The sequence below is a fragment of the Mytilus trossulus genome, chromosome 6 (genome assembly GCF_036588685.1).
Source record: "Mytilus trossulus isolate FHL-02 chromosome 6, PNRI_Mtr1.1.1.hap1, whole genome shotgun sequence".
In the NCBI taxonomy this organism is placed as follows: domain Eukaryota; kingdom Metazoa; phylum Mollusca; class Bivalvia; order Mytilida; family Mytilidae; genus Mytilus; species Mytilus trossulus.
The window spans coordinates 9,432,896-9,460,778 of NC_086378.1; the positions used below are offsets into that span (position 1 = coordinate 9,432,896).

A 27,883-nucleotide genomic window follows, 5' to 3' on the forward strand; every position below is an offset into this window, starting at 1 on the left:
AATACTCATGTCTTGAACCAGTTTTGTAACGACATTAAGATTTGTTTCAATTTTTTTTTATTTTGATTTGTATTCGGAACTATTTTACCGTCACCACTATGATAAAAGCTGCAATTGCTGCTGCAGAGTGGACACACTGTATGTAGTGTGCCGGTAGATAATTTGAAACTCGAAACTCGCATATTGATAAATTGATGTAAAATACATAAGTAAAAAAAAGACACTTCGAAAGTTTGGTCGTCGTTTCAAAAGTGAGGCATTTGCCTCATTTGCCTCCATTATGCTACGGCCCTGTTGTTTATATTTAGTCTTTGCTTTTTTGGTCTGATTTTCTAATACTCTAACATTGCAGAGTTCATGAACTTTATCAGTTGAAAAATTATTGAAAACTGTTCAGTTGGCCAGAGGTGTATCATGCACTCATGGGTCAGAATTTCATTGGCCAAAGCGTTGATAGTTTAGTTTCCGATGTTTGAGTTTGAATTTTCCTTTGATATGTTTTGCCTCTCTTTCAAAGAATATAAAATAATATTTCTTAATACTTCACACATGCTTTGATGATATCCATGTCTGGCATTGTATTTAATATTTCAGTTTATCTGTCATGATGAGTAAGGTGGGTTATTGCCATAGTTTTGAATCCATTAATAAATCACATTTTCATCAATTTGTCTTGTGTGTTATGATCAACATAAACCAAATTAAACACAAATATTCGATCTTGTTTTGCCTTGTGGTCTTCCAATGCACCTTATTGCTATTTGGAAATCTGTTCCGCTTCACCAGAGAATCTGTGCCAGTAAAACTTTTAAAGTTTTACAACCATCACTATTCCATTGAGGCGTCAGATATTTTCTATTGTAACATCAAAATGTTTTGGGAACCTTTGCAATGTCCAGTAATGGAGGACAAATAGCTATAAGGAGTATAGTCCTACTTTACTTCAAAAGAGCAAACTAAAAGACAGCTGCCAAGTTTACAATAGGCAAAATGATTCATGATAAAAGATAACAGAAAAAACAACAACAAGGGATGGAAAAAACAGTTCTTTATTTGACCTGATTTTCAAGATAATCAATACATGTAAATTGTGAATTCAAACATTTTTTGGATTTTCTATGGTAAATTCTGTCCAAATTACTTTCTAGAAGACAAATCATTAAACTCTAAATTATAATTTATAATGCACACTAAACTGGTTTGTAAACCCAAAATGTATTTCTTTTGATGGAAATGTTAATAAAAAAATTCATGAATAGAAGTCTTGGTATTAAATTTTAAGTTTTACAAAAGCCAAGAGATCGCAAGCAGTGTAGGAAGATAAACAGGAAATTTCGGTTTATCATTGTATAGAATTTGATATTTTGGTAATGCAACCTTTATTTTTTATTCTTGATAATAATAATTTTTATTATGTTATAAAATATTTGACATCCAACTAAACAAGTTTATACTACCATGTTCATTGAATTAACAGCATACAACTTGAACAACTTAAAACATATTGTACTTTATCATTAGCATGGTTTAAAAAAAAACTACATCGATAATCATACTTATTTTAATAATTTGTTGTGGTTTTAATCATAACTAACGTTTACTATAATAACAAACACTTATTAATTTGAAACAAAACACCTGTTTTTGTTTAAACTGAAACTTTAATTAAGATTTGAGGTTTAGTATGGCATCCATTATCACTGAACTAGTATAAATATTGTTAAATTGGGAATGTGTAAAAGAGACAACAGCTGAAGACGCCATGGGTGCGTTAATTTCTTGCTGCATTGAAGACCTGTAGGTGACCTTCTGCTGTTGTCTGTTCTATGGTCAGATTGTTGTCTCTTTTACACATTCCCTATTTCCATTCTCAATTGTTTATACTTATTTTAAATTTGCAGTACTCATATGATACATGTACATCAGTTAAAACTTCACATGCTTTTTAAATCTTTTTTGTACAAATTTTACTTTGAGAACATTTTAAATCATGTTTTAAAGTCTGCTTACAATTTTTATTCTGCTTGCAAAAGTTTCAAATTACAAGCAACTTCATTTGTGTCTTAACAGCATAAAATTTTACTTATTATTATTCATTGATACGTAATGCATCAATTTGTCAACTGTTTATAAGTAGCATTTCTAAATTTAAAAAATAAAACTGTTGTATTAAAAACCTTGGTTAATATAATAAAATGTTATACTAATTTTAAAACACACACAATCATTTGTTTATATTATGCATAATTTACCAACAAAAATGATTGTAGAAAATATAAAACTTTTTGTTTAACATTTCAGTTAAGACAATTTTCAATTGAAACCTTTTGAACAAGAGTTACCTCCCTTCTATTGCCATTTTGAAGGTCTTTGAACAGAATTTTTAAATAAATCAACTACACTAAAAAACGATATACTGACAACTAGAATTTAAAACAGTCTTTTACAGAAAGTTTTCATTTCTTCTAGTCTTGTTTTATTCATCACTAGGATCTAGGAAGGATCACTTATCAAAATTGATTGTACCATTGATATCAGTTTGGTAAGTCAAATAAGATAAATAGGGAATGTGCCCATGGGAAACAGATTATGCACTCCCTTGAATACAACATTATAAAGGGACATAACTCAAGAACAGTAATAGTGACCCTACCCAAATTCATTCTTGAACTGTGTTTAGTACTAATATACATTGTGTATAATTTCATAACCTTTGGATGAAGCAAACTAAAGTTAGAGAACAGACAAAACAATCTGCATTTTTTATTGTAAAGGGGCATAACTCTACAATGATAAAAGTGATGCCACCAAAATTAAAACTTCATCTGAGTTTGTGTTTAAGTTTCATAACAAACTAAAGTCAAAGAATTGAGACTAATTTTGGGACATACAGCCAGACAAGGGTAACAATTAATGGCACCCTCTGCCACAGAATAGGCATAAAAAGCATTTTACAGTTATAGTTTTATGAATATTTTTTGTATGTAAAATGATAGTTTAATAATCATAGAGTTGTAAGAACAACAAAATATAAAGTATGTTGGTATGACATATTAAATTTACATACATTTTATTTATGTACAACTGAAACAAATTACTTGGTTAAAATGTTTATAATTTATATCAAAATTATTTTATAGTGAAAAGGCACTTTCTAACAAAGGATTTTCAAGCACATGAACAACAAAAGCAGAATCTGAGAATTTAAAAAAAATGTTATTTTGTAGATTATCATTTATGTATGATTAAAAATGCCTATGCTTTTAATGTTAAAATTATGTACATTTACAATATCACAGAGTATTTCACAAACATAAGTGTATGTACATACAGCCACAGACTATTTACAAAAAACTTAACTGAAATATATTTAAGGTTTTCAATAGACCACTTTCGAGTTCATCCATCACCGGAAAAAACTCGTCAATTATACGTGCCTTTATGACATCATTTACCAGATAGAGGGGGTCGCCTGTATCCCTGCACTATTTACGTTCATCAAGCGTCTTAGCGATGGTCATTGTGCATATATATATATTAGATATAATGGTTAATGGTTAATGACAATTCCCTAATGACAGCAATGCTGATTGTCAATTTTGATAATTCAATTTGTCGAATAATTCCTCCAATATAGATTATAGTTTTCTGACCACATTGGAACGGAAGTGACGACGCCCCTAAACGCACAAATGACGTTCACTAAAACCAAAGTTTTTGACAGAAATGCATCAAACTCGAAAGTTGTCTATTGTATTATTTTTCTACTGTACTTTGCAAAAAGCTCATACTAATTCATAAGAAGTAATAAATTGTTATCTTATCTTTCAAATTTTACAATACATATGATCCATTTGAGTAAACATCCCACAATCCCTGATGATTCTGTATTATACAAGGAAACACATCAACACGGAGTTGGATATTCAGAAACAATCAGTACTGTCTCTTTTTCGCTCTCTTATTGCCTGTTTACCAGCTCTCTTTGATTGTGTATTGAGATTTATCATAAATATATGCATGCTTCATATCATAAAATACAGAAACGCATATCATATACATATGTGGCTTATATAGTAAACATAAAGATTGAACACAAGGAAATGTTCACCGGTGAAGAGTACAAATATAATAAATTTACAATATACATATATAATAAAACTTAATTTACGGCTAATTTTCAAATGCATGTAAAGCAAGACTTTGGTTACCTTTTTTGCTTTGTTTGTATAATGGTACAATTGTAATTGGAATTAAGTCCAATCTAATTTAAATACAATATATACAGGTTAACTTTCCTATATATATTGTTTGAAGATGTCAATCTTTAATGTTAAGCTTGAATTAACATTTATACAAACAAAGCAAGCAAGCCTACCAAATTTTCACTCTACAAACATTAGGAAATTAGCTGTAATAACTATTTTCTACTGATATCGATAAACATGAAAAAAAAAACGTTTGAATTGGATTTTTATTTCAATTTATTGAGATACATTTTATTTTACTTTTCCCTTCTTAAACACCTTATCACTATCTATTCAAATCAGGATAAGTTCTAAAATTACATAATCTTTTCATTAAATTGAAACTATCTGGGCCCTGTTTAAACAATGTATTATGCATCAATATTTTCAAAAAGAAATGTTCAAACCATCATAAACACTTTAGTCAAAGTATTTTTATTACTTAAACTTGTGTTTACAAAAAGTAAATCATAATCTATCAAAGTTTAAAAATGTGTTTTAAACTTATTCTTTCCTTTAATAGCTTGTTACTGATGATATTTTTTGCAACACTTGATATTTATATAGATTTTCTATTTTTAATTTATATTCTGCAGACCATTTCTACATTTGCAAAAAATTTGCATTTAGGGACTGTTTTTGAAAGGAAGCATAAACAATTTTTTATTGATGAAAAAAATATAACCACAGGAAAATATCACATTTCAAACCCATATTTTAAAAATTTAATTACATTAACAAATAATATACATCATTTTTAATAATTTACAATTGAGTTTCTCCATTAAATCTTTTTTGTGCTGCCTTATAATGTAATTCTCTCCTTCTGAGGGGATCTTCTGTTGATGTGTGTGCATAATCTCTAAGAGAGTCTTCTGTTTGTGTATAGTCTCTAAGAGAGTCCTCTGTGTGTGTATGTGTATAATCTGGCCTTCTAAGATATTCTTCTGTTGATGTTTGTGTGTGTAAAATGTTTTTAATTCCACTTTCTTCTTCACAATTCAGATCACCTTGGTTTGTACTAGTTTTGCCTAAATATTTCCTATAAATATACAATAACAGCATTTTTTATAATTAATTTATATAAGCATCATAGACCATTTCAAGATAACTTGTCCATTTATTGAAGCAATGGTGGAGTAATAACATTATTCATGTATTAAAAAACCTGTTTTTGGAGCATTTCTAAAAACAAGAATGTGTCCTCAGTACACGAATGCCCCACTCGCACTATCATTTTCTATGTTCAGTGGACCGTGAAATTCGGGTAAAATCTCTAATTTGGCATTAAAATAAGAAAGATTATATCATAAGGAACATGTGTACTTCAACTTCATCAAAAACTACCTTGACCAAAAACTTTAACCTGAAGAGGGACTGACGGACAAACGGATGCACAGACCAGACAACATAATGCCCCTCTACTATCGTAGGTGGGGCATAATAACTGTCTTAACAAGCTAATATGAGTAAATAATCCTGCATGTGGTAGGTGCGCTGGACTAAAATCTTAATAGACTAGGATTTTGAGTTTTCCTTCTGAAATTCATGGTTCTCTTTGGCTTCCTCCACCAATTAAAACTTACCACCACAAAATAGGACAAAAGATATAGCACTCAAAGTGGCGTTACACACTAATCAATCAATTTAATAAAATTACAAACGATACGGAAATGTTTTTTTCAATTACTCTTCTTTCTAAAGTAAATTACTATAAAAGCTAAAGGAAGCAAACCGTTTTTTTTTTTATATTCACTCTGCCTATATCCTCTGGTATTTTATTATACATTTCTCTAGTTTGCTAAAACTTCTTTCACATGTATAAAGATAATCTTTGCCATTTTATCATAAGCGTTATCAACTGGGACATCTTTCTAAAATAAATTTTCTTTTGACAATATAATTCAACTAAGTTCTATTACATTAACTTACTTTCTAGCCATTTCTAACATAGAATTTTTTCTGTCGCTTAACATTTCTTCCCTCTCATTTGTTGATTTTGAGAATCTCCCTCCAAAAGTTGAAGGACCTGCAACTGGTTCCCTTATTTCTTGTCTAGTAAAAAAAAATATTGTAATTTACATGTTGCTAAGCATGAAAAATAAAACAACATTTTCTGTAAGCTTGCAGTATGATTTGCAACTGCCATACTTCTCATTTTACTTTTGCTTTTCTGTTTATATTTGATTTAGTTGTTTTGGTAATCTCTGCATATTAAACCTATAGAAAATTTGTAATTCATTGGACATATGTATATATATATATATATATATATATATATATATAAGAAGATGTGGTATGTATGCAAATGTGACAATTCTCAATCCAAGTCACAATTTATTAAAATAAATCATTATAGGTCAAAGGTCTTCAACACAGAGCCTTGGCTTGAATTTATAGTTCTCTTGTACCCATGAAACCCACAAAAAATTGGTATCCAACATTCCCAAGTAAATATAAATAATGTTCTTGGGCTAAGGGAGACAATTATGTTTTCGTGGCATAATAGTATAATAGAGATGTGATTCAGTGTATGTTGAATATAACTTTCAACAACTATATTTTGTTTGAACTTAATACGATAACATGAAAACCCTAAAACAGCATCTCTGACTCCTTTTTCAAATTTGCAAGATTCTGGATTGAACTTGTTTATAAACTTTTTGAAGTTGTGATGAAGTAAAAAGTATAACTAAATAGCCTATACTTCAGTGGTTGTTGTTGGTTTATGTATGCCATATTTGTTTTTCTCATTGTCAAACTGTAAAGTTGCTATAAATGCTTACATCCACTTCATTTGAACTTTGATGGATAGTTGTTGTATTGGCAATCATACCACATTTTCTTATTTTTATACAAATGTTGTACCTGTTTTCCTCTAACAAAGGAATATTATCATCAATATATGTTTGTCTGTCATTCTGTTCTTGGTATAAATTTTCAGCTAACGCCATTGCTCCTGTCTGTGATATGACCGAAGGAAGCAACAATTGCTAGAATTAAAATAAATTTTCATTCAACTTTATGAATAACTATAAAGTCCTATAAGGTTAATACATGCACTTGCTTTTAAGTTTGTTTTTTTTTAAGATTTAAAATAAATTTTAAAAAAAACCAGATGCTCCGCAGGGCGTAGCTTTATACGACCGCAGAGGTTAAACCCTGAACGGTTGGGCAAGTATGGACACAACATTCAAGCTGGATTCAGCTCTAAATTTGGATTGTGATTAAATAGTTGACACAGCATAGGTTTCTGACACAGAATGAATGTGTTCTAATGAACTTAAAATTTTTGTTTTCTCTTAGAGCAATTCACTATGCTGTTGAATATTAATCCTCTCAAAAAAATGTTTGAAGAAATTTTCTTTTTATTTATGAAATTTCAAATGAGAAAAATTTAACCCAATTTTTTTAATCACATCCCCCTTTCCCTTATTCCAAAACTAATCTCAAGCAGCAGTTACTTCTTTAACCTTCTCAACAATCTTGTCTGCAGTCAACTTTTCCTCAACAGTTTCTGTTTTCCTTCCTCCTTTCTTTTTTCCTCCTTTCACTAAGGTTGTCCATCCATCTGCATATATTACATATAGCAAAATTATTTCACTGAAGTATGAAAAACTGAACCAACTTGTCACCAAAATATAAAACGTATCTATACATAAATTTGTTTAAAGCAGTCTTTTGTTCCAATCCAAATGCATGCTATTTTTTTGTATCTCATGTATTTCTCTTAAGCTTTCTTATATTTCCAATTATTTATTAATTGCTGTTACAATTTTTGATGGTATGCATGGTATTTTCTCACATTCTTCGTTCTTTCTTAAGATTTATAAGGTGGGTGATAACATCCTCCGGTTTTAAAAATTTCTGCATTCCTGTTAAATTTCATATGTAGCTTTAGTTTATATTATGAATTATTAACTGTATCATCAGGAACAGGTACATTCTTATGTAGCTTTAGTAAATATTGTGAATTATTACCTGTATCATCAGGAACAGGTACATTCTTATGTAGCTTTAGTAAATATTGTGAATTATTACCTGTATCATCAGGAACAGGTACATTCTTATGCAGCTTTAGTAAATATTGTGAATTATTGCCTGTATCATCAGGAACAGGTACATTCTTATGTAGCTTTAGTAAATATTGTGAATTATTACCTGTATCATCAGGAACAGGTACATTCTTATGTAGCTTTAGTAAATATTGTGAATTATTACCTGTATCATCAGGAACAGGTACATTCTTATGTAGCTTTAGTAAATATTGTGAATTATTACCTGTATCATCAGGAACAGGTACATTCTTATGTAGCTTTAGTAAATATTATGAATTATTACCTGTATCATCAGGAACAGGTACATTCTTAACATTTTTCTTTTCTTCCTCAGCTTCCTTCAAAACTTTCTTCTGCAAATAAACATTCAATTATGTTTTAAACTTTTTCTGTATCAACAATCTGGTATATATTCAAATGAGCTGCAAAGTACTTATGAAATATGCATATTTCAATATTCATTCAACCATAAAGTCAGGGTCAAAATCATAATTTAGTCTTTGGTATCTAAAATTATAAGTTCCCATCAAAATGAACATGTTAAGGCCGTTAGTTTTCTTGTTTAAATTGTTTTACATTGTCATATGGGGCCTTTTATAGCTGCCTATGCAGTATGGGCTTTGCTCATTGTTGAATGCCGTACAGTAACCTATAGTTGTTAATGTCTGTGTCATTTTGGTCTCTTGTGGACTGTTGTCTCATTGGCAATCATACCACATCTTCTTTTTTATATGTGTACATGAATCCAGATTCAAATTGATGTGATCACAACTTTATGGTCATAACTTCATTAGCATGATTAGCCAAAAACTTTGATCTATCATGTCTATTATACTGTAGGCTGACTGGTCCTAATGTTTTTTAACCTAAGTAAAACAATGCACTGGGTGCACAGATATGCACATGTGCAAGATAAAATTGAGAAAGGAAATGGTAAAAATGTCAAAGCGACAACCACCCAACCATAGAGCAGATAACAGCCGAAGGCAACCAATGGGTCTTCAATGTAGCGAGAATTCCCGCACCTGTAGGTGTCCTTCAGCTGGCCCCTAAAAATATGCATAATAGTACAGTGATAATGGACGTCATACTAAACTCCGAATTATACACAAGAAACTAAAATTTAAAATCATACAAGACTAACAAAGGCCAGAGGCTCCTGACTTGGGACAGGCGCAAAATTGTGGCGGGGTTAAACATGTTTATGAGATCTCAACCCTCCCCTATACCTCTTGCCAATGTAGAAAAGTAAAAGAATAACAATACACACATTAAAATTCAGTTCAAGAGAAGTCCGAGTCCGATGTCAAAAGATGTAACAAAAGAAAATAAATAAAATGACAATAATACATAAATAACAACAGACTACTAGCAGTTAACTGACATGCCAGCTCCAGACACTGCTTTCTCACACAAGAGTTACAATGTATGAAGATATTGATCAATATCATGAATATGATGTTATATTCAGTTAGGTGCTAGTATATTTACACATTTGGTCTAATGACAAATTTATTCTTTTTTGTACCTTTTAAATGACAACATATTAAAATACCTTTTTAGCAGGTTCTTGTTTGGTTGGTTTGGCAGGCTTTGGTGTGGTCTGTTTCTTTTGCTTTGGAGAAGATTCAGTTTTGATTGGTTGGGTCTCTGGTTCAGTTACAGCATGACCATTTATCTGACCTTTAGTTTGCTATAAATAGAAGAAAATTTACCTTAGATGTATTTGGCAAAACTTTTAGGAATTTTGGTCCTCAATGCTCTTCAACTTCGTACTTTATTTGGCCTTTTTAACTTTTTTGGATTCGAGCGTCACTAATGAGTCTTTTGTAGACGAAACGCATGTCTGGCGTATACTAAATTTAGTCCTGGTATCTATGATGAGTTTATTAGTAACCTAATTTATATATCATGTTTATAGATATATGAAAGGAAATTCTAAATTCTGAAGCTATTGTGTGTCCTGCAAATCAAATATCATTATTATTTATTCCACATAAAAAAAAAGAATATTATATTTTAATCATACCAGTGCAAATAAATTACAATGTGTACATATTGTTCAAATATTTAGAACTGCTTCTTGAAAGTATACTTTATTGCCATTACCTTTATTTACGTGTATATTGATAATGATCAATATATTTACTTCACAAAAGTTACAACACTTGAATACAAACCAGATGCTCCGCAGGGCATAGCTTTATACGACCGCAGAGGTTGAACCCTGAACGGTTGGGGCAAGTATGGACACAACATTCAAGCTTGATTCAGCTCTAAATTTGGATTGTGATTAAATAGTTGACACAGCATAGGTTTCTGACACAGAATGAATGTGTTCTAATGAACTTAAAATTTTTGTTTTCTCTTAGAGCAATTCACTTTGCTGTTGAATATTAATCCTCTCAAAAAAATGTTTGAAGAAATTTTCCTTTTATTTATGAAATTTCAAATGAGAAAAATTTAACCCAATTTTTTTAATAACATCCCCCTTTCCCTTATTCCAAAAGTAATCTCAATTAAAATTTCTAATTGAGTTTGCAACAATAACTACTCATTTAAATACATCATAAAATATTAAGATGTAAAAAAACTGCTTGTTATCACTGAATGGTAAAGATTATTTTAATTTATCAGTTGGTAGTAAAAAGTGAATATACATTGTATATTGTATATAAAGATTTAAGTTGATTCTAGACAAAGAAAGATAACTCCAATTAAAAAAAAATCTTGCTATTGCACAATATTGTGCAATTAGATATTTCTTGCTTACTATTCTGGACAAAGAAAGATAACTCTAATTAAATTTTTTTTTGCTATTTCACAATATTGTGCAATTAGATATTTCTTGCCATTGCGCAATACTGTGCAATTGAAAAGACTTGCTATTGCACAATACTTAATATAATAATTTTAGATCCTGATTTGGACCAACTTGAAAACTGGGCCCATAATCAAAAATCTAAGTACATGTTTGGACTCAGCATATCAAAGAACCCAAAGATTTCAATTTTTGTTACAGCTAATACATTAATGCTAGCCCCGCCTATCTTAATTGCCATGCTTGAGCAAACATTGATACAAGCAAAACAAGCAAGTCAAACAAAGATTTGTCTTGCTAGCATTAATGTAAAAGCTGTAAAATCAAACTAAGTTTAATTTTGGACCCTTTGGACTTTAATGTAGACCAATTTGAAAACAGGACCAAAAATGAAGAATCTACATACACAGTAGTTTTGGCGTATCAAAGAACCCCATTTATTCAATTTTTGATGAAATCAAACAAAGTTTAATTTTGGACCCCGATTTGGACCAACTTGAAAACTGGGCTAATAATCAAGAAACTTAGTACATTTTTAGATTCAGCATATCAAAGAACCCAACCGATTCATTTTTTGTCAAAATCAAACTAAGTTTAATTTTGGACCCTTTGGACCTTAATGTAGACCAATTTGAAAACGAGACCAAAAGTTAAGAATCTACATACACAATTAGATTTGGCATATCAAAGAACCCCAATTATTCAATTTTGATGAAATCAAACAAAGTTTAATTTTGGACCCTTTGGGCCCCTTATTCCTAAACTGTTGGGACCAAAACTCCCAAAATCAATAGCAACCTTCCTTTTATGGTCATAAACCTTGTGTTTAAATTTTATAGATTTCTATTTACTTAAACTAAAGTTATTGTGCGAAAACAAAGAATAATGCTTATTTGGGCCCTTATTTGGCCCTGATTCCTAAACTGTTGAAAACAAAACTCCGAAAATCAATCCCAACCTTTCTTTTGTGGTCATAAACCTTGTGTCAAAATTTCATAGATTTCTATTTACTTAAACTAAAGTTATAGTGCGAAAACCAAGAAAATGCTTATTTGGGCCCTTTTTGGCCCCTAATTCCTAAGATGTTGGGACCAAAACCAACCTTCCTTTTGTGGTCATAAACCTTGTGTTAAAATTTCATAGATTTCTATTCACTTTTACTAAAGTTAGAGTGCGAAAACTAAAAGTATTCAGATGATGACGACAACGCCAACGTGATAGCAATATACGACGAAATTTTTTTCAAATATTGCGGTCGTATATTAAGACATTACTGAAAGATATCTGTACTCAAGTTATTGATTCTATAGACAATACAATGATTCTAGTTTCAGCCTTGTAAATTCATATCAATCTTTTTTTTACAAGACATGGAGATGAAATATAACACACCGAAATGTTACCGTGGAAATTTGGTATTCCTAGGATATTTCGCTACTTATATCTCAAATTCTCAATACAGTGATTCCAATTATTCATTGTATAAATACATCAAAATTTGCAAAGGTTTAAGATTTACATCCCTTTATATCTAAAAAGTCACATAAAGTCAATGCATTAAGTCACCTTTTTTTAACTCCAGGAAAAAACTTAAATCCTCACATCCCAGGCTCCAATGTATGAGACAACAATAAATGGAAGTTTTTAACGACCTTGACTGGCTATACAGCCCTTGACGGTCGGTAATGTATAAGTAGTTCTTAATGTAATCTATATACAAACCTGGTTTTCTGGTTCTTCCTCTGATTCACTATCTCCCATTGCTGCTCTTGTAACCAAGGTACCAGGCTAAATAATTTAAATAAAAGTTCTTAAAATTGCTATACTTTAAAGAGATACTTTGCCGTTTATGGGATTAATTTTGACAAATATTTAAAAATAAAACAGTAAATGCAGCACTATTATTTAAACATTACAATAAAGTATTTCCATAGCCAAACAGTATTTTTTGTAAGATAAATACATGTTACTCCTGAAACTACTTGAGATTTTTTGCATACTATACTATAGCATAAGTTTTATACAAGAATTGTACCTGTAAGTGCGCTAGTGAGGCCATTTTCAATAAATTTAATATTTGCAAGAGGCACAACTCTTTTAAAATAGTCGATCCGCCACTATTATATTACTTGTCAGAAATATTGCTGATATCAACTTTAGTATAACTTTTATTGAAACTGGGCAAGAGTTTTACAGTTTTTCTGGTCTGTGCCTTTGTTTGTTTGTTTGTTTGTTTGTTTGTTTGTTACCACATTCGTTTGTTCGTTTGTTCGTTCGTTGAGGTAGTTTTTGATGAAGTTGAAGTCCAATCAACTTGAAACTTAGGTAATATAATCCCTATGATTTGATCTTTCTAATTTTAATGCCAAGTTAAGAGATTTTATCCCATTTTCATGGTCCATTGAACATAGAAAATGATAGTGTGGATGGGGCATGCATGTACTTGGGACACTTTGTTGTGTTGTTTCTTTTGTATTGTCAGGTTGTCACATCTCGTTTAATTTATATAGAAAAGTTTGTTTATTCCTATCATACTTTGAAGCTACCAAAATACAATAGAAGAATGTTTAGGTAACAATATTACTTACAGGAGGAGCCTCTAGTCGTCCTTCTAAAATATTTTCTATAGTAAAATCTACTGATCTTGTATTTCTTAGATCTTCTGTTACTAAATTCAATGGCATATGTGGGAACACAGATAAAACCTGTCGTGCCTACGAAAGAAAATACAAAATATTCAAAAGCTGCTTCTGCATATAAATTAGGTATATCAAAGGCATTATATTACAAATGTAATGTCGATCCAGAATGCAAATTATAATATAGAGAATGCAGTTTTCCATACCAAAATAGGTAACAATCAATTGTTATTTTTACTAATAAATCTAGTACATTTTCAGAAAATTGACATTGCCAATATGAATGTGAAGTGACAATCTTCAAAGATTATTAATTCTTATCAGCATAAATTTTAAAAGCCTTATTTTCATGTTCTCTTTGGGATCTCAAAAGGCATTATGGAATTTTATTTAAATATTTCAATCATTTCAATATTCATGTAAACTTTACTCAAGACATAAAGCTCTTTTGAATTTAAATTTACAAAATGATTTACAGTTACCTCAATTTTCGATTCCCTTTCCATTCCTTTTCTGAAAATATCCTAAATTCACTTTTTTTTCAAAAGATAATATTTATATAAAGCTGTTGTTTATCTTATGTTTTACACCTTTAATAAATTGACATTCTCTTCAACACAATAATGTGACTTCAATTGATAAAATTAAGGAGATATTTTACCATGTTATCTAGCTGTGATGTCTGTAAGGCTGGTAATCTGGCTCCACCATGTGGTAATAACTGTGTATGTGTTACTTCTACAGAAAAACTGGGTAGCCAGCTCACATACCGGGATCCTGAAAATTATTAAAAGAAATTTATAAAATCAAATAATTATATACACAATAGTAAAATACCCTGGATTGGAAATCTATATTTAAACTGGGAAAATGATGAGTAAGTCCAATGTTTTCTTGTTGTGAGTGGTTGTACTTATATGTGAAAAAAAAAAAAAACTTGACCAGAAAAAAATAAGGTAGATAATACATATATAGATATAGGAAGATGTGGTGTGAGTGCCAATGAGACAACTCTCCATCCAAATAACAATTTAAAAATTAAACCATTATAGGTTAAAGTACGGCCTTCAACACAGAGCCTTGGCTCACACCGAACAACAAGCTATAAAGCTATATAGTATATTAAACAATTTTCTTGTTCGCATTTCTTCTATAAGTTACATATAAAATGATTCTGGTCTAACAGTGTTTAACCCAAGAATTCCTATAAATGTGTTAGGGTAGGCACAGAAATTTACACTAGGAGAGGCTAAACACACAGCTATATATTTCTTTGGATTAATCATCATCAGAGTGGAATAAATGGTTGGCTGAGGAAGAAAGTAGTTTTCCACAATCAAGTTAGATGTTAGTAAACGGTTGGTAGCCTGAGGATTTGGTTTTATGTTTAACTCACCATCAAAGTGGAAGAAATGGTTGGTAGTCGTGGGGTTTGCAGGGGGATGAGGTGGGTGTGGCACGTTAGGTCTGGCATCCCCTGTTTCATCTGGAACATTTCCATTTGGATCACCTTGGGGTCCTTCACTTAGTGACATCCGACAAGTGGGACATGATGTGTCCTGCTCTAACCATGACAACAAACAAGCACTGAAAACAAAACAGAGATGATCAGCTTTTATGATATTTTTTTATAACTAGCAGAGATCCACTAAGATTGTAACTTGTTATCCTATTTTCTCAGTAAATAGACCATTACAGTGTCTGTACCTGAGTAACATGGTGCTGTGTTGCCTTCAGCTCACAATTTAATTGGAAAATTCTAAAGTGTAAACATTTTTTCAATTATCAAATGTGTGTGTAAACATTTTTTCAATTATCAAATGTGTAACCAATTAAAATTTATGAATATTGTAGTTCAATGGTTCTTAAGTAAATTTCCGACTTCCAAATTATATATAACCATTAGCATGATTTATTACAGCAAGATTTGAATATTTTGTAAGGGTATGTTGGAATGGGGCATAAATTTTGCCCTACAAGGTGCTCATAGGTATAAAAAATGAGGTGCTATCACTGCACAAGACATCAGAATTAAAGTCCACATATCCACCAAACATGGCTGCATATTTATTTATTCTGCACAACCAAACAGATGCCCCACTTTTGCAAAGGTTTTACTGAGAAAAGTCCAGGGATGACCTTATTTCTATATCCCAAGTCAACCCAAATGGTCTCTACAATCTGAATTTGATAACTTATATATAAACTGTGCAAAATTCAATAAATGCTACCCATTGGTTGCCTTCGGCTGTTGTCTGCTCTATGGTCGGGTGGTTGTCGCTTTGACATATTCACCATTTCCTATCTCAATTTTAGACATATAAAAAAGATGTGGTATGATGGCCAATGAGACAACTCTCCACAAGAGACCAAAATGACACATAAATTAACAATTATGGGTAACCTTACGACCTTCATCAATGACCAAAGCCAATATTGCATAGTCAGCTATAGAATGCCCAGAAATAACATGTAAAACAATTCAAACAAAAAAACTTATGGCCTAATTTATGTACAAAAAAATAAACTAAAAACAAATATGTGACACAGCAACAAACTACAAACAGTGTAGGCTACTGTCAATTAAAAATAGGCACCCCTGTGTGTTTATGACAGATGAAGACAATGAGTTACTATACCTGATTGTCACAGAGGTATTTAGATTATACCATGTCATGCAATCTTACTTTGCATTTTTTATATTTACTTCCATAGTCCTTCAATAACAAAACTATTATGACTATGAGATTTACTAGCAATAGTATTGTCCATAAAACTATATATATATACATGTATAATAAGTTTTGTCTAATCCATTATATGATAGCCTCCAATATGCAAGTTGTAAAGATGGATTTGATTTGATTTTTTGTGTTTTAACACCACTTTTTAGCACTGCATGTGGGCTATTTCTTTGCAGCTAATTTATATGATGGAAGAATACAGAGTGCCTGGAGAAAACCACTGACCTCTGATAGGAAAACTGACAATACTAGTCAGTTAAGATTAGAGTCAAGTGCAACCGCAAGAAGAAGGTCCAAATTCACACCCTCAGTGTTGACTGGCTAGGGATTACAGTAGTAACAACTTAGACCACTCAGCCACAGAGGCCCCTTGATATGATGGAAACCTATATTCCTTAAACTTACTTGTGAAAGAGATGACCACATGGTAATTTTCTGGATGATTCCATTCTCTCCCAACAAACAGCACAATTGTCATTATGGTCTTTGATTTCTTCTTCTGTTGCCTTTGGAAACCTATTCAGATCAAAGTGTTATATTGTATGAGCACATAAGGAAAATTTAGGGTTTAATTTAAGATTTAAATTATTTAATTAGCAAAACAGTGAAATTTATATTTTACACCTCAGTAATCACACTGGTTCAAACTAGATTTTCATTAGTATAAACTCTTGCATTAAATTTACTCACTATATTATTTCGCTCTTTTTATTGGATATAAACTTTTCCTTTGTTGTTAATTGTTTATTTATACTATTGCAAAGTGTTTTCTTTACATTTTTGAATTTGATATTACGTTGAAATTACCCACCCTCCCTCCCTTGTTAAATTTTTTTCCCCCGTTTATAAATTCATAGTGGCGGATGTTTGCCAAAAAATTTGGTTATATATCTATGTTTATGTATTTTCATTTGTGTATTTAATTATTTATGATATATTGTATTTGTAATATATTGAAAAAATATTTATATCAGGCAATACAAATTATACCTACTGACTTCCTTTTATTTCACCCACTTGATAATTTGAAGAAAAATATTTTTGTTTCTTATGGAAGACACAAACATAACATTTATCAGACTAATCAAAGCTTCTTTCTTTTCATGATATGGTTCCAATAGTGAAAGATACAGAACTAGCATTTACTTATTACTAAAATCAATATAGAGAATAATACAGCAAATGCAGGAACTATTATAAGGTTTTATTTACCTGAATTACGACCCCTTGGGTGTTGCAATACTCAGATCTCACATTCTGATTTTCATATGTTTGTGTTTTGGTCTATTTTTTTTGCCATGGTGTTGTCAGTAACTTATAAGTTTACTACAAAGGGCCCCAAAATGACTAGTGAAAAACAATTCAAACAGGACAATCTAATCAAGATATAGATATAAGAACACTGTGTTCCTATCAAACAAACCTAATTCCCACTTTTGTTCATTGTTTACTCCTTACCTAGCTTCAATATTCTTCACAACTCTTCTGTAATTCTGATGACGATTCAATCTTCTTTTAAATTCATAAAACAGAAATCTTAACTGCATACAGATAACTAAACTAGCCATACTCAGGAAAATGTTACCCCATAACTGAAAATAAAATAGATTGTGTTGGAATTTCATACAATTAGCACATTATAAACTGTACCGTATATCAAAATATAAACATATTGTAAATAGACTTTCTTTACATCTTCTGACATCAAACTCGGGCTTCTCTGGAACTGAATTTTAATGTGTGTATTGTTATGTTTTTACTTTCCTACATTGGCTAGAGGTATAGGGGAAGGTTCAGATCTCATAAACATGTTCAACCTCACGGCATTTTTGCACCTGTCTCAAGTCAGGAGCCTCTGGCCTTTGTTAGTCTTGTATTATTTTTAATTTAGTATCTTGTGCATAGTATGTTGTTTAGTATGGCGTCCATTATCACTGAACTAGTATATATATCAATTTAGGGGCCAGCTGAAGGACGCCTCCAGGTGCGGGAATTTTTCGCTGCATTGAAGACTTATTGGTGACCTTCTGCTGTTGTCTGTTATATGGTCGGGTTGTTGTCTCTTTGACACGTTCCATTTTTCCATTCTCAATTTTATTTCTTTAACTTTGTTCCACATGAAACCACATGTTCCCTTTTTAAGGTTGTTATTATTTTTTAATTCTATAATTAAAATCAGACCACTTAGTTATTTTAATAAAGATACTCAATATAACGTCCATTTACTGGAGAACTAAATAGTAAAACTTACAAGCATATGAAGATGATGACCAAAGTCTATTGATATGGCTGATAGCTCAAATATTAATTCAGTGTAATAAATATATATAGATCTATTTTCCCATACTCCATCTACATTCATCTCATACAGGTGAATCAAATATCTAAAATTAGAAAGAAAAATATCTCATATTAGAGATTTTCTCATGTATAAAATGTATAAAAGTATAATTTTGTGTTACTTTCTTTTTCATTTGAATTTCCATGAGAACATGTGCTATTTTTTCTAGATTGTAATTAATGTATAATTTGCAAAAACATTCAACTGCTGAGGAAAATAAAATTATACAGAAGAATATGATAAAATATTTTAATTTGGTAGGTTTTTTATTGTAATATGCAAGCATGTCAAGAAGCAGCTACAGAGAGCCAAATGATACAGTCTACAAAGATAACTTAATCAACATTCCTTTAATTATTTGTAAACAATTGCAGTTTTCTATCTGTAACATCCTGTGGACATTCTGCTAGGATGACAGTAAAGGATAAAAGTTGTAAAAATCTAAATAATATTGTAGATTTTTTTGATTTTTTTTCGTAGCTATAATTTTTCGTTGATAGTAAACAGTTTTTTGGTGGATACTTGATTTCATTGTCATGTCAAAGACTTCTATAAAGCCAATAGGAAAATATGTCCTTTTTTAACACCTAAATTTATGCTTCAAGTCTATCCACGAATTCAAAGAAAATCGGTATCCCACAAATAATAATAAATATACAGTACATGTATCAAATTAAGAGATGGTTTAAGAAACTGTAAATGTGATAATTATTACCTTCCTAAGACATGCAGACATCTAATTGCTAGGATAAGGCACTACAAATAGAAAAAGATATATTGAATTAACATGGCATATCAAATCAAAGTGCTTGAGAGCACCATCATGACTATAGGATGAAGATTGCAATCATTTTGAAGAGGAAACTTAAAAGTTAAACATCGAAGTATATAAGCAACTGTGGAAGTCATTCTCTTGAATTAGATATATCTTATTTTTTCAATGATTGTAGTTGGTTCAAAGTATCCAAGTATATATTTCATTTTAAAAATTGCTCTGAAAGACACATGGTAAAATATGAAGAATATGTACATCAATGTACTATGTTTTTGTTCTATAGCTTTCAATCCAGTCTCATATATTGATCACCTTCACTTGTTTTCTCCTACTTTATTTATATTCTGCAATGACGAACAAACATATTCAACCACTTAAGTTGTATTAATTTTAACTGCATGTGTTTGCACCTTTCTGAAGTGAAGAAACTGTTGTCGTTTGTTGATGTGGTTCATTAGTGTGTTGTTGTTTTTTACATAGATTAGACCGTTGATTTTCCTGTTTGAATGGGTTTACACTAGTCATTTTTGGGGCCTTTATCAGCATGCTGTTCAGTGTAAGTCAAATAAACTATTGAAGACCGTACTTGGACATTTAATGGTTTACTTTTTACAAATTATGACTTGGATGGAGAGTTGTCTCATTGGCACTCATACCAAATCTTCTTCTTATATCTATCATGAGGTTTGGAAACTAGAGCTATGAAGCCTATCTCATTATGTTATAATTAGCAACTATAATCCCTTCACTTGTTTTTTCTTCTTTATTTAAATGCTGCGTAATTCAAAATGATGATCCAACATTTAAAACCACTCAAGTTATTTTGGTTTTTATCACCAAATAACAAAAACCAGATGCTCCGCAGGGCGCAGCGTTATACGACCGCAGAGGTTGAACCCTGAACGGTTGAGGAAAGTATGGACACAACATTCAAGCTGGATATAGCTCTTAATTTGGATTGTGATTAAATAGTTGACACAGCATAGGTTTCTGTCACAGAATGAATGTGGTCTAATGAACTTTAAAAAAAAATATTGCCTTTTAGCAATTCACTATACTGTTGAATAATAATCCTCTCAAAAAAATATTTGAAGAAATTTTATTTTTATTTATGAAATTTCAAATGAGAAAAACTTTCCCTTATTCCAAAACTGATCTCAATTCAAATTTCTAATGGAGTTTGCAACAATAACTGCTCATTTAAATACATCATAAAATATTAAAATGTAAAAAAAAAAGTGCTTGTTATCACTGAATGGTAAAGATTGTTTTTTATTTATCAGTTGGTAGTAATGGTGAAAATACATTGATTATTGTATAAAACAATGATTTAAGTTGATTCAACTACTATTCTGGACAAAGAAAGATAACTCAAATTTACAAAGAATATTGAAAATATCTTGCTATTGCACAAATATCTATTCTGGTTAAAGAAAGATAACTCCAATTGAAAATTGATTGCTATTGCACAATATTGTGAAATTAGATATTTCTTGCTATTGCGCAATACTGTCAATTGAAAATATCTTGCTATGGCAAAAATATCTATTCTGGACAAAGAAAGATAACTCCAATTGAAAATTGATTACTATTGCACAATATTGTGAAATTAGATATTTCTTGCTATTGCGCAATACTGTCAATTGAAGATTTCTTGCTATTGAACAATACTGTGCAATTGAAAATTTCTTGCTATTGCACAATTCTGTACAATTGAAGATTTCTTGCTTCTGCTGAATACTGTGCAATTGAACATTTCTTGCTATTGCACAATACTTAATAATTTTGAATCCTGATTTGGACCAACTTGAAAACTTTGCCCATAATAAAAAATCTAAGTACATGTTTAGATTCAGCATATCAAAGAAGCCCAAGAATTTAATTTTTGTTAAAATCAAACTTAGTTTAATTTTGGACCCTTTGAGCCTTAATGAAAACCAATTTGAAAATGGGACCAAAAATTAAGAATCTACATACACAGTTAGATTCCGCATATCAAAGAACCCCAATTATTCAATTTTTGATGAAATCAAACAAAGTTTAGTTTTGGACCCTTTGGGCCCCTTATTCCCAAACTGTTGGGACCAAAACTCCTAAAATCAATCCCAACCTTCCTTTTGTGTTCATAAACCTTGTATTTAAATTTCATTGATTTCTATTCACTTATACTAAAGTTATTGTGCAAAAACCAAGAATAATGCTTATTTGGGCCCTTTTTTGGTCCCTCATTCCTAAACAGTTAGAACAAAAACTCCCAAAATCAATCCCAACCTTCCTTTTTGTGGTCATAAACCTTGTGTCAAAATTTCATAGATTTCTATTTACTTAAACTAAAGTTATAGTGCGAAAACCAAGAAAATGCTTATTTGGGCCCTTTTTGGCCCCTAATTCCTAAAATATTGGAACCAAAACTCCCAAAATCAATCCCAGCCTTCCTTTTGTGGTCATAAACCTTGTTTTATAATTTCATAGATTTCTATTCACTTTTACTTAAGTTAGAGTACAAAAACTAAAAGTATTCGGACGACGCCGACGACGCCAACATGATAGCAATATACGACGAAAAAAATTTCAAATTTTGCGGTCGTATAAAAACAAAAGCTTAACTTGTCTCTTTTTCACATTGACATCTAAACTGTTACTTATTTAGTCTTTTATACTATACCTCTGCAGCCATAAAAGCAAAGATTGTGATTCCAGCGTGTAATCCAATGTAGGTGCATGCACATAACAATACCATACAACTAAATAGTATAAATCCTAATAAACTCAGCAGCTTCATGTGCATCAATCTTGGTGTGGTTGGAGAAAATGACAACTGAAATTGAATACAGTTTTTTGTAATATAATACATCTGGCCGTATTAAAGATGCACAGCTTTCATATAAAGACACATACATCCAAAGTACCCAACATTATACTTATCTTGGCGTAACTTTTAGTGCATCTGGCAGCTTTTCAGAAGCCAAAAACATGTTATATAAAAAAGGCTTAAAAGCATTCTTTAAATATACAAAATATTTTACTAATTATAAACCTAATATCTCCACTCTAATGCACATTTTTGATCACACAGTGAAACCTGTATTATTATATGGTTCAGAAATATGGGGCTGTTTTAATTCAAAAAAGTTAAATAATGACACAGAACTTAATTATTTCTATAGATTATGTAAAGATCTAAAAAATGAAAAAGTGCATCTAAAATTCTGCAGAATTACATTAGGAGTGAATAAGCACGCAACAAATTTAGCCATATTTGGCGAATTAGGTCGTTATCCTCTAATGATAGATATTTTAACAAACATGATTAAATATTGGAAAAGAATTCATATTAAAAATAATATTTTATTAACAAATGCATACTCTCTCTCACATACATTATCTAAAGCTGGGAAGAATTGTTGGGCTAGTAGTATTGATGCTATCTTAAAATTACTTGATTTAAAAGAGTATCAGGTGCTCTCATCTAAAATAAACATTAGAAATATGGTGAAAAAGAAATTATATTTTAAGTATTGCAGCATATGGAAGAAAGAATTATTTAATGATAAAAGACAAAATAAGACCTCTGGAAATAAACTTAGAACTTATCGATTATTTAAACCAAATTTTAATTTTGAGCCTTACTTATTGAAATTACCATATATTCAAAGATGTGTTTTAACAAGATTTAGAATTGGAGCTCACAAACTTGAAATAGAAAAAGGTCGTTATTTTAATATTAAACTAGAAAATAGAATATGCAAACTCTGTAATGAGGAAATAGAAGATGAGATGCATTTTCTTTTAACATGTAAAACTCTGGATAATGTTAGAAATCCCTTTTTAAGCAAAATATATAGTAAAAATAAAAATATTTCAAAACTTGATAACAAATCTCTTTTTATTTGGCTAATGGGAAATGAAGATAAAAACATTTTGATAATAATTTGTCAGTTATTAGAGGTTTTAAATATAAACAGAAATACAATTTTAAATTAGATTTCTCTATATAAAATTATGCATGATCAAATATGCATTTACATAAGTTATTTCTTTTACATTAGATAAATTATTAGTATATACTACGAGGTGTGCTGTCCAATAAAGGGACCAGAATAACAGACTATTGGTCATATTGTATTATATATGTTTATTATTTACAAATTGCCTACTTCATTTTCTTTAATATTATATCAATCAACTAAATCAAAATCAATCATATTATGTACTTTGTTTAACCTATTTTGAATTTACTTTACATTATGTTTGAAAATTGTATTATAATTATTCTGCTCATTCTGGGCGCCGTGATTGGCAAATAAAATATTTGTTTGTTTGTTTGTTTGTTGTATGCATTTAAAGTGGTACCCAACACCTTGACGAAAAATAATTTGGCTTGTTGAATTTTCATAAATTATGAAAAAATATTCACTTTGACACTATGAAAAAAATATAAAAATTTCTAAAAACTTGAACCAATCACTTTCTTGTAGAAAAATGGTTGGATATACAGCAATTTGACAAACACTAATTTTGGAGAAGCCTAATATTTCCTTAACAATACAATGTGATTAAAATGTTCAGCAAATTTTACAAAGTTTTCTCCATGTAGTGTTAGATACCACCTTAAAATGAAATTACTTAAAAAATCTGTAAATACTTTGTGGTTTTTTTTTTAAAGTCATATAAATTTTGAAAAGAACATATTTTAAATAAAAGAGGACAGGTCATGACGTAACTTGAAAATACAATATTCACCAGTATATAATTTAGAAAAAAAGCTATTTGAAGGAATTTCAATTAGTAAATGACAGGGCACAAAGAACAAGATTGTAGTTGTACTATATTTTTGGTGAATGTCAAAGTATTGAAGTTTTTCATCAGAACACAACAGTGGTGGCCTTCAAATGATATTTTTTTGTCTTTTTCATGTTTTAAATTAATCTCTCATGAAAATAAGTTGGTTTACACATGTTTAAGTAATATGTGTATGACAAGAATAAGCTTTGATATAAATTTCAAGTCTCTATACTAATAAAATTTAAATATTCAAAACTATCTTTAGACAGCTGAGACTAATAAAACTTACATATTCAAACCTATCTTTTGACAGCTGAGTCAACAGATGGAAAAATCCCAGGAAGGTGAACCAAGCAACCCATACAAAGACTTCTTCCATTGTCTGAACGTTCATCACTCCAAAGATGAAAATGAACTTATAAAACAAAAAGTTCCAGAACTTATCCCTCAGATGCTACAAGAAAGAAACATAGTTAATAACTATGTTCCCGCAATGAGAAAGATGGGCAAAGAATTTATAACTTATAAATTCTTTGCCCATCTTTTACCTAAAAACAGAAATTTCATAGTTAAGTTTCACTTTAGACCTACAAAAATCTTATAAAATCTTTGAAAAAGTTTACAAATAGAGACGATCTAAGAGAACTAAGTCACTACAACTTGATGCTTATATCATTTGCTACATGTATGTTTAATTACATTTACAATTATAATTTCTTTGACAGTGCCATGACTGGTAGTGTTGCTGTCCAACTCTTGCAACTAATTCAATATTCTGACCAAATTGCAATTTGTTTTATAAAACCAAACTGTTCAACTGGTCGCAATTTTGAACAAACTGTTGAGTCAAAATGTGAAAGTGCAAGTTGATGAAATAAAATGCTATTTGGTCAGAATTTGGAATAAGTTGCAATAGGTGGACAGCAACACTATCAGTCAAGTCACAGTAAGAAACACTCTGATTGTTCTTCAGAAATATACTGAAAGTAAAATTATATACTTCAATTTGTTGAATAATTTTTTCATGTTTATTTTTAAACCATTATCATGATTTTGGAACTTTTTTCCTTTGATTTTCACATTAAAACTTTGAATGTGAAAATCAAAGGAAATAATTTTATATGATAAATAACATATACAATTCATTAATTTGATTAAAGCATGAACCTAGAAAAAGTGCAAGACAATGTAAACATGATTTAAAATGTTGAAGATGTACATTTGTATTTCTTCAACATTTATTTACAAGGCAGACAATAATAGACCCTTCTGCTTGTTTGCAACTATTTAAATTGACTTACTGTTAAGAAATTTAATTGTGTAATCCTTATCAATCAGTCAAAATACACAAAACAGTATATAAACATTACCTGCTTTTCTACAACTCTTAACTCTCCAAATACAGCTTTCTGAATCAACTTGGCAAGAAGAATAAGACAGCAATATGCTGTGTTTACAACAGTCTGTAAAAAAAATATGTATAACTTATAGGAAATGTTGAAATAAATCCAAATATCAGAACAAAACACAAAGTTACACATTCATGCATGTACCCACTTAATTGCAGTATACAGTATATAAAGAAATAAAAAAAATCATCATGCCACATGTCTTTAAATCTTTAAAAGTTTTCAAAAAAATTTGCTCATTGTTGAAGACCTATAAAGAGTATATATCTGTGTCCTTTTACTATTTTCGCTTAGTTGTCTCATTGACTAACATTTTTTTCATATGTAACAAATGGAAAGATTTAAAAAGGTTACTAATCACAGTGTCTGTACTCACAAATGCACCACAACAGGTGCCATATCTTGCCCTTATGTGGAGCAGGATCTGTTTATTTACCTTTCTGGAGCACCTGCAGAGATCTCGCTTATTTTTGATTGAGGTTCATGTTGCTATGTTTTTATTTTTTCTATGCTGTGTTTATATAAATACATTGTATTCTAGTATTCTACTATGCAAATCCAATATTGAATGGCGATTTTTCAACAAACTGTACAACACTCAGTTCAAATAATAAACATTATATGGTTCATCATAACAAACGGACAAATATGGCTGTATTTACATGACAGAAACTACAATGTACTCTGAGGACAGACTTACCTGTCCAGTTGGAAAAGTTTTAATGCCTGGTATCCACTAGATATATAAAAGTTATTTAAATTCATTTTGTGGTTCAAATAAGTAAAATCTCTTTTGATTTTTTCCTTCATGAATAAGGTGTGAAAATTAACTAAGTTGTGGTACAACTTTGAAATGCATCCTCAGGTAAAAACTGGTTTGTATTGTATTGATTGTCCTTAATTGACATGGACAATAGGTATCTTCATAACTTTAGATGAGTTAAAGAGTTTATCTGAGTGGACATTATCAAAGTAATGTAGGTGTTTATTTAAATTTACACCTTCTGCAGAAAGGGGAAAAAATGCCCATCAAAAACCAAAAACAGATTTCATCTTTTTTAAACACAAAATGCAGTTAACTTTTATTTATCTAGTGGACGCTAGGACTTAAAACTTTCCAAACAGTACAGGTAAGCGTGTACACTAGTTTTTGAGGTGAAAATACAGCCATATTTGCCCATTTGTTATGATGAACCTTATGACAACAATTAAAAAATAGAAATCAGGAACAATGGACCCTGGGCGAACATGAATCAGGGCAAACATGAATGAGGCCGAACTTGAAATCATGGTGAACAGACAGAGATTCAAAGTGAAACTTGAATTAGGACGAACATGAATCAGGGTGAACAAACAGGGATTCAAAGTGAAACCTGAATCAGGATGAACATGAATCTGGGTAAACTGACAGGGATTCGAAGTGTACCTACCCAAATGCACCATATTTCTGAAGTTAAAACATAGACTACATTCCACCAAAAACTCTCATATGGCAGCTGAATGTCAAATTCACTTGGTAATGGTTCTTTTACTACATCTGGATCATTCAATATGTCACTGATTTCTTTTGAACCACCGATGTTAACATTATGTTCGATTCCGGCTCCATTCAGATCAGAATTATGTGGGTTTGTTTGGAAAGCAAGAACACATTGATAGGCATAAAACACAGCACATGACAACAATACAACAGAGAGACTAGTGTATGCACGAAGACTAGGCAGCGGTATCCGGTCTAGAAGTATCACAGGCATTATGGTTTATTTGTGTTTTAGGAAAAGATAACAAATCATTCTTGTGTGGCGATCTGTCAAATTATTGCGTCACACTCGACTTGAAATTTCGGCAGTGTTCTGATCGTTTCTTTCATAAAACATAGCAAAATAGAGAATTTTAAATTAATTAATTCAATAAATAGATGATTAAAATATAAAGAAGTAAAGAAGATACCATCTTTTTGAAAAAAAAATCCCCAAAAATAATAGAATCAAAATTTTAAGAAATCGAGCGCACCTGTTGCATGAATCGCCACTGTTTCGTAGAAGCTCACACCCTCAATAAAAA

At 30.6% G+C, this 27,883-nt stretch overlaps 1 protein-coding gene across 3 annotated transcripts; it reads right to left on the reverse strand.

Moving 5' to 3' along the window:
- Window positions 1–1,033: 1,033 nt before the first annotated feature.
- On the reverse strand, window positions 1,034–27,662 carry LOC134720743 (E3 ubiquitin-protein ligase AMFR-like). 3 transcript variants are annotated; one of them, XM_063583214.1, is made up of 18 exons: window positions 27,250–27,661; window positions 25,781–25,873; window positions 24,700–24,864; window positions 22,291–22,443; window positions 19,566–19,606; window positions 18,761–18,893; window positions 17,968–18,101; window positions 16,915–17,025; window positions 15,162–15,352; window positions 14,427–14,542; window positions 13,715–13,840; window positions 12,849–12,914; window positions 9,861–9,998; window positions 8,589–8,658; window positions 7,721–7,818; window positions 7,116–7,240; window positions 6,180–6,302; window positions 1,034–5,289 (listed from the first exon to the last, which is right to left on the reverse strand). In XM_063583214.1, exons 1-18 carry the CDS (start codon window positions 27,571–27,573, stop codon window positions 5,013–5,015), a joined length of 2,484 nt encoding a protein of 827 aa, XP_063439284.1. In that variant the 5' UTR covers window positions 27,574–27,661; the 3' UTR covers window positions 1,034–5,012. The 3 variants fall into 3 exon arrangements, with proteins under 3 accessions (XP_063439284.1, XP_063439283.1, XP_063439285.1); XM_063583213.1 differs by having other exon boundaries at window positions 7,712–7,818; XM_063583215.1 differs by lacking the exons at window positions 7,721–7,818; window positions 8,589–8,658; window positions 9,861–9,998 and having other exon boundaries at window positions 27,250–27,662.
- Between the last annotated feature and the right edge of the window lie 221 nt (window positions 27,663–27,883).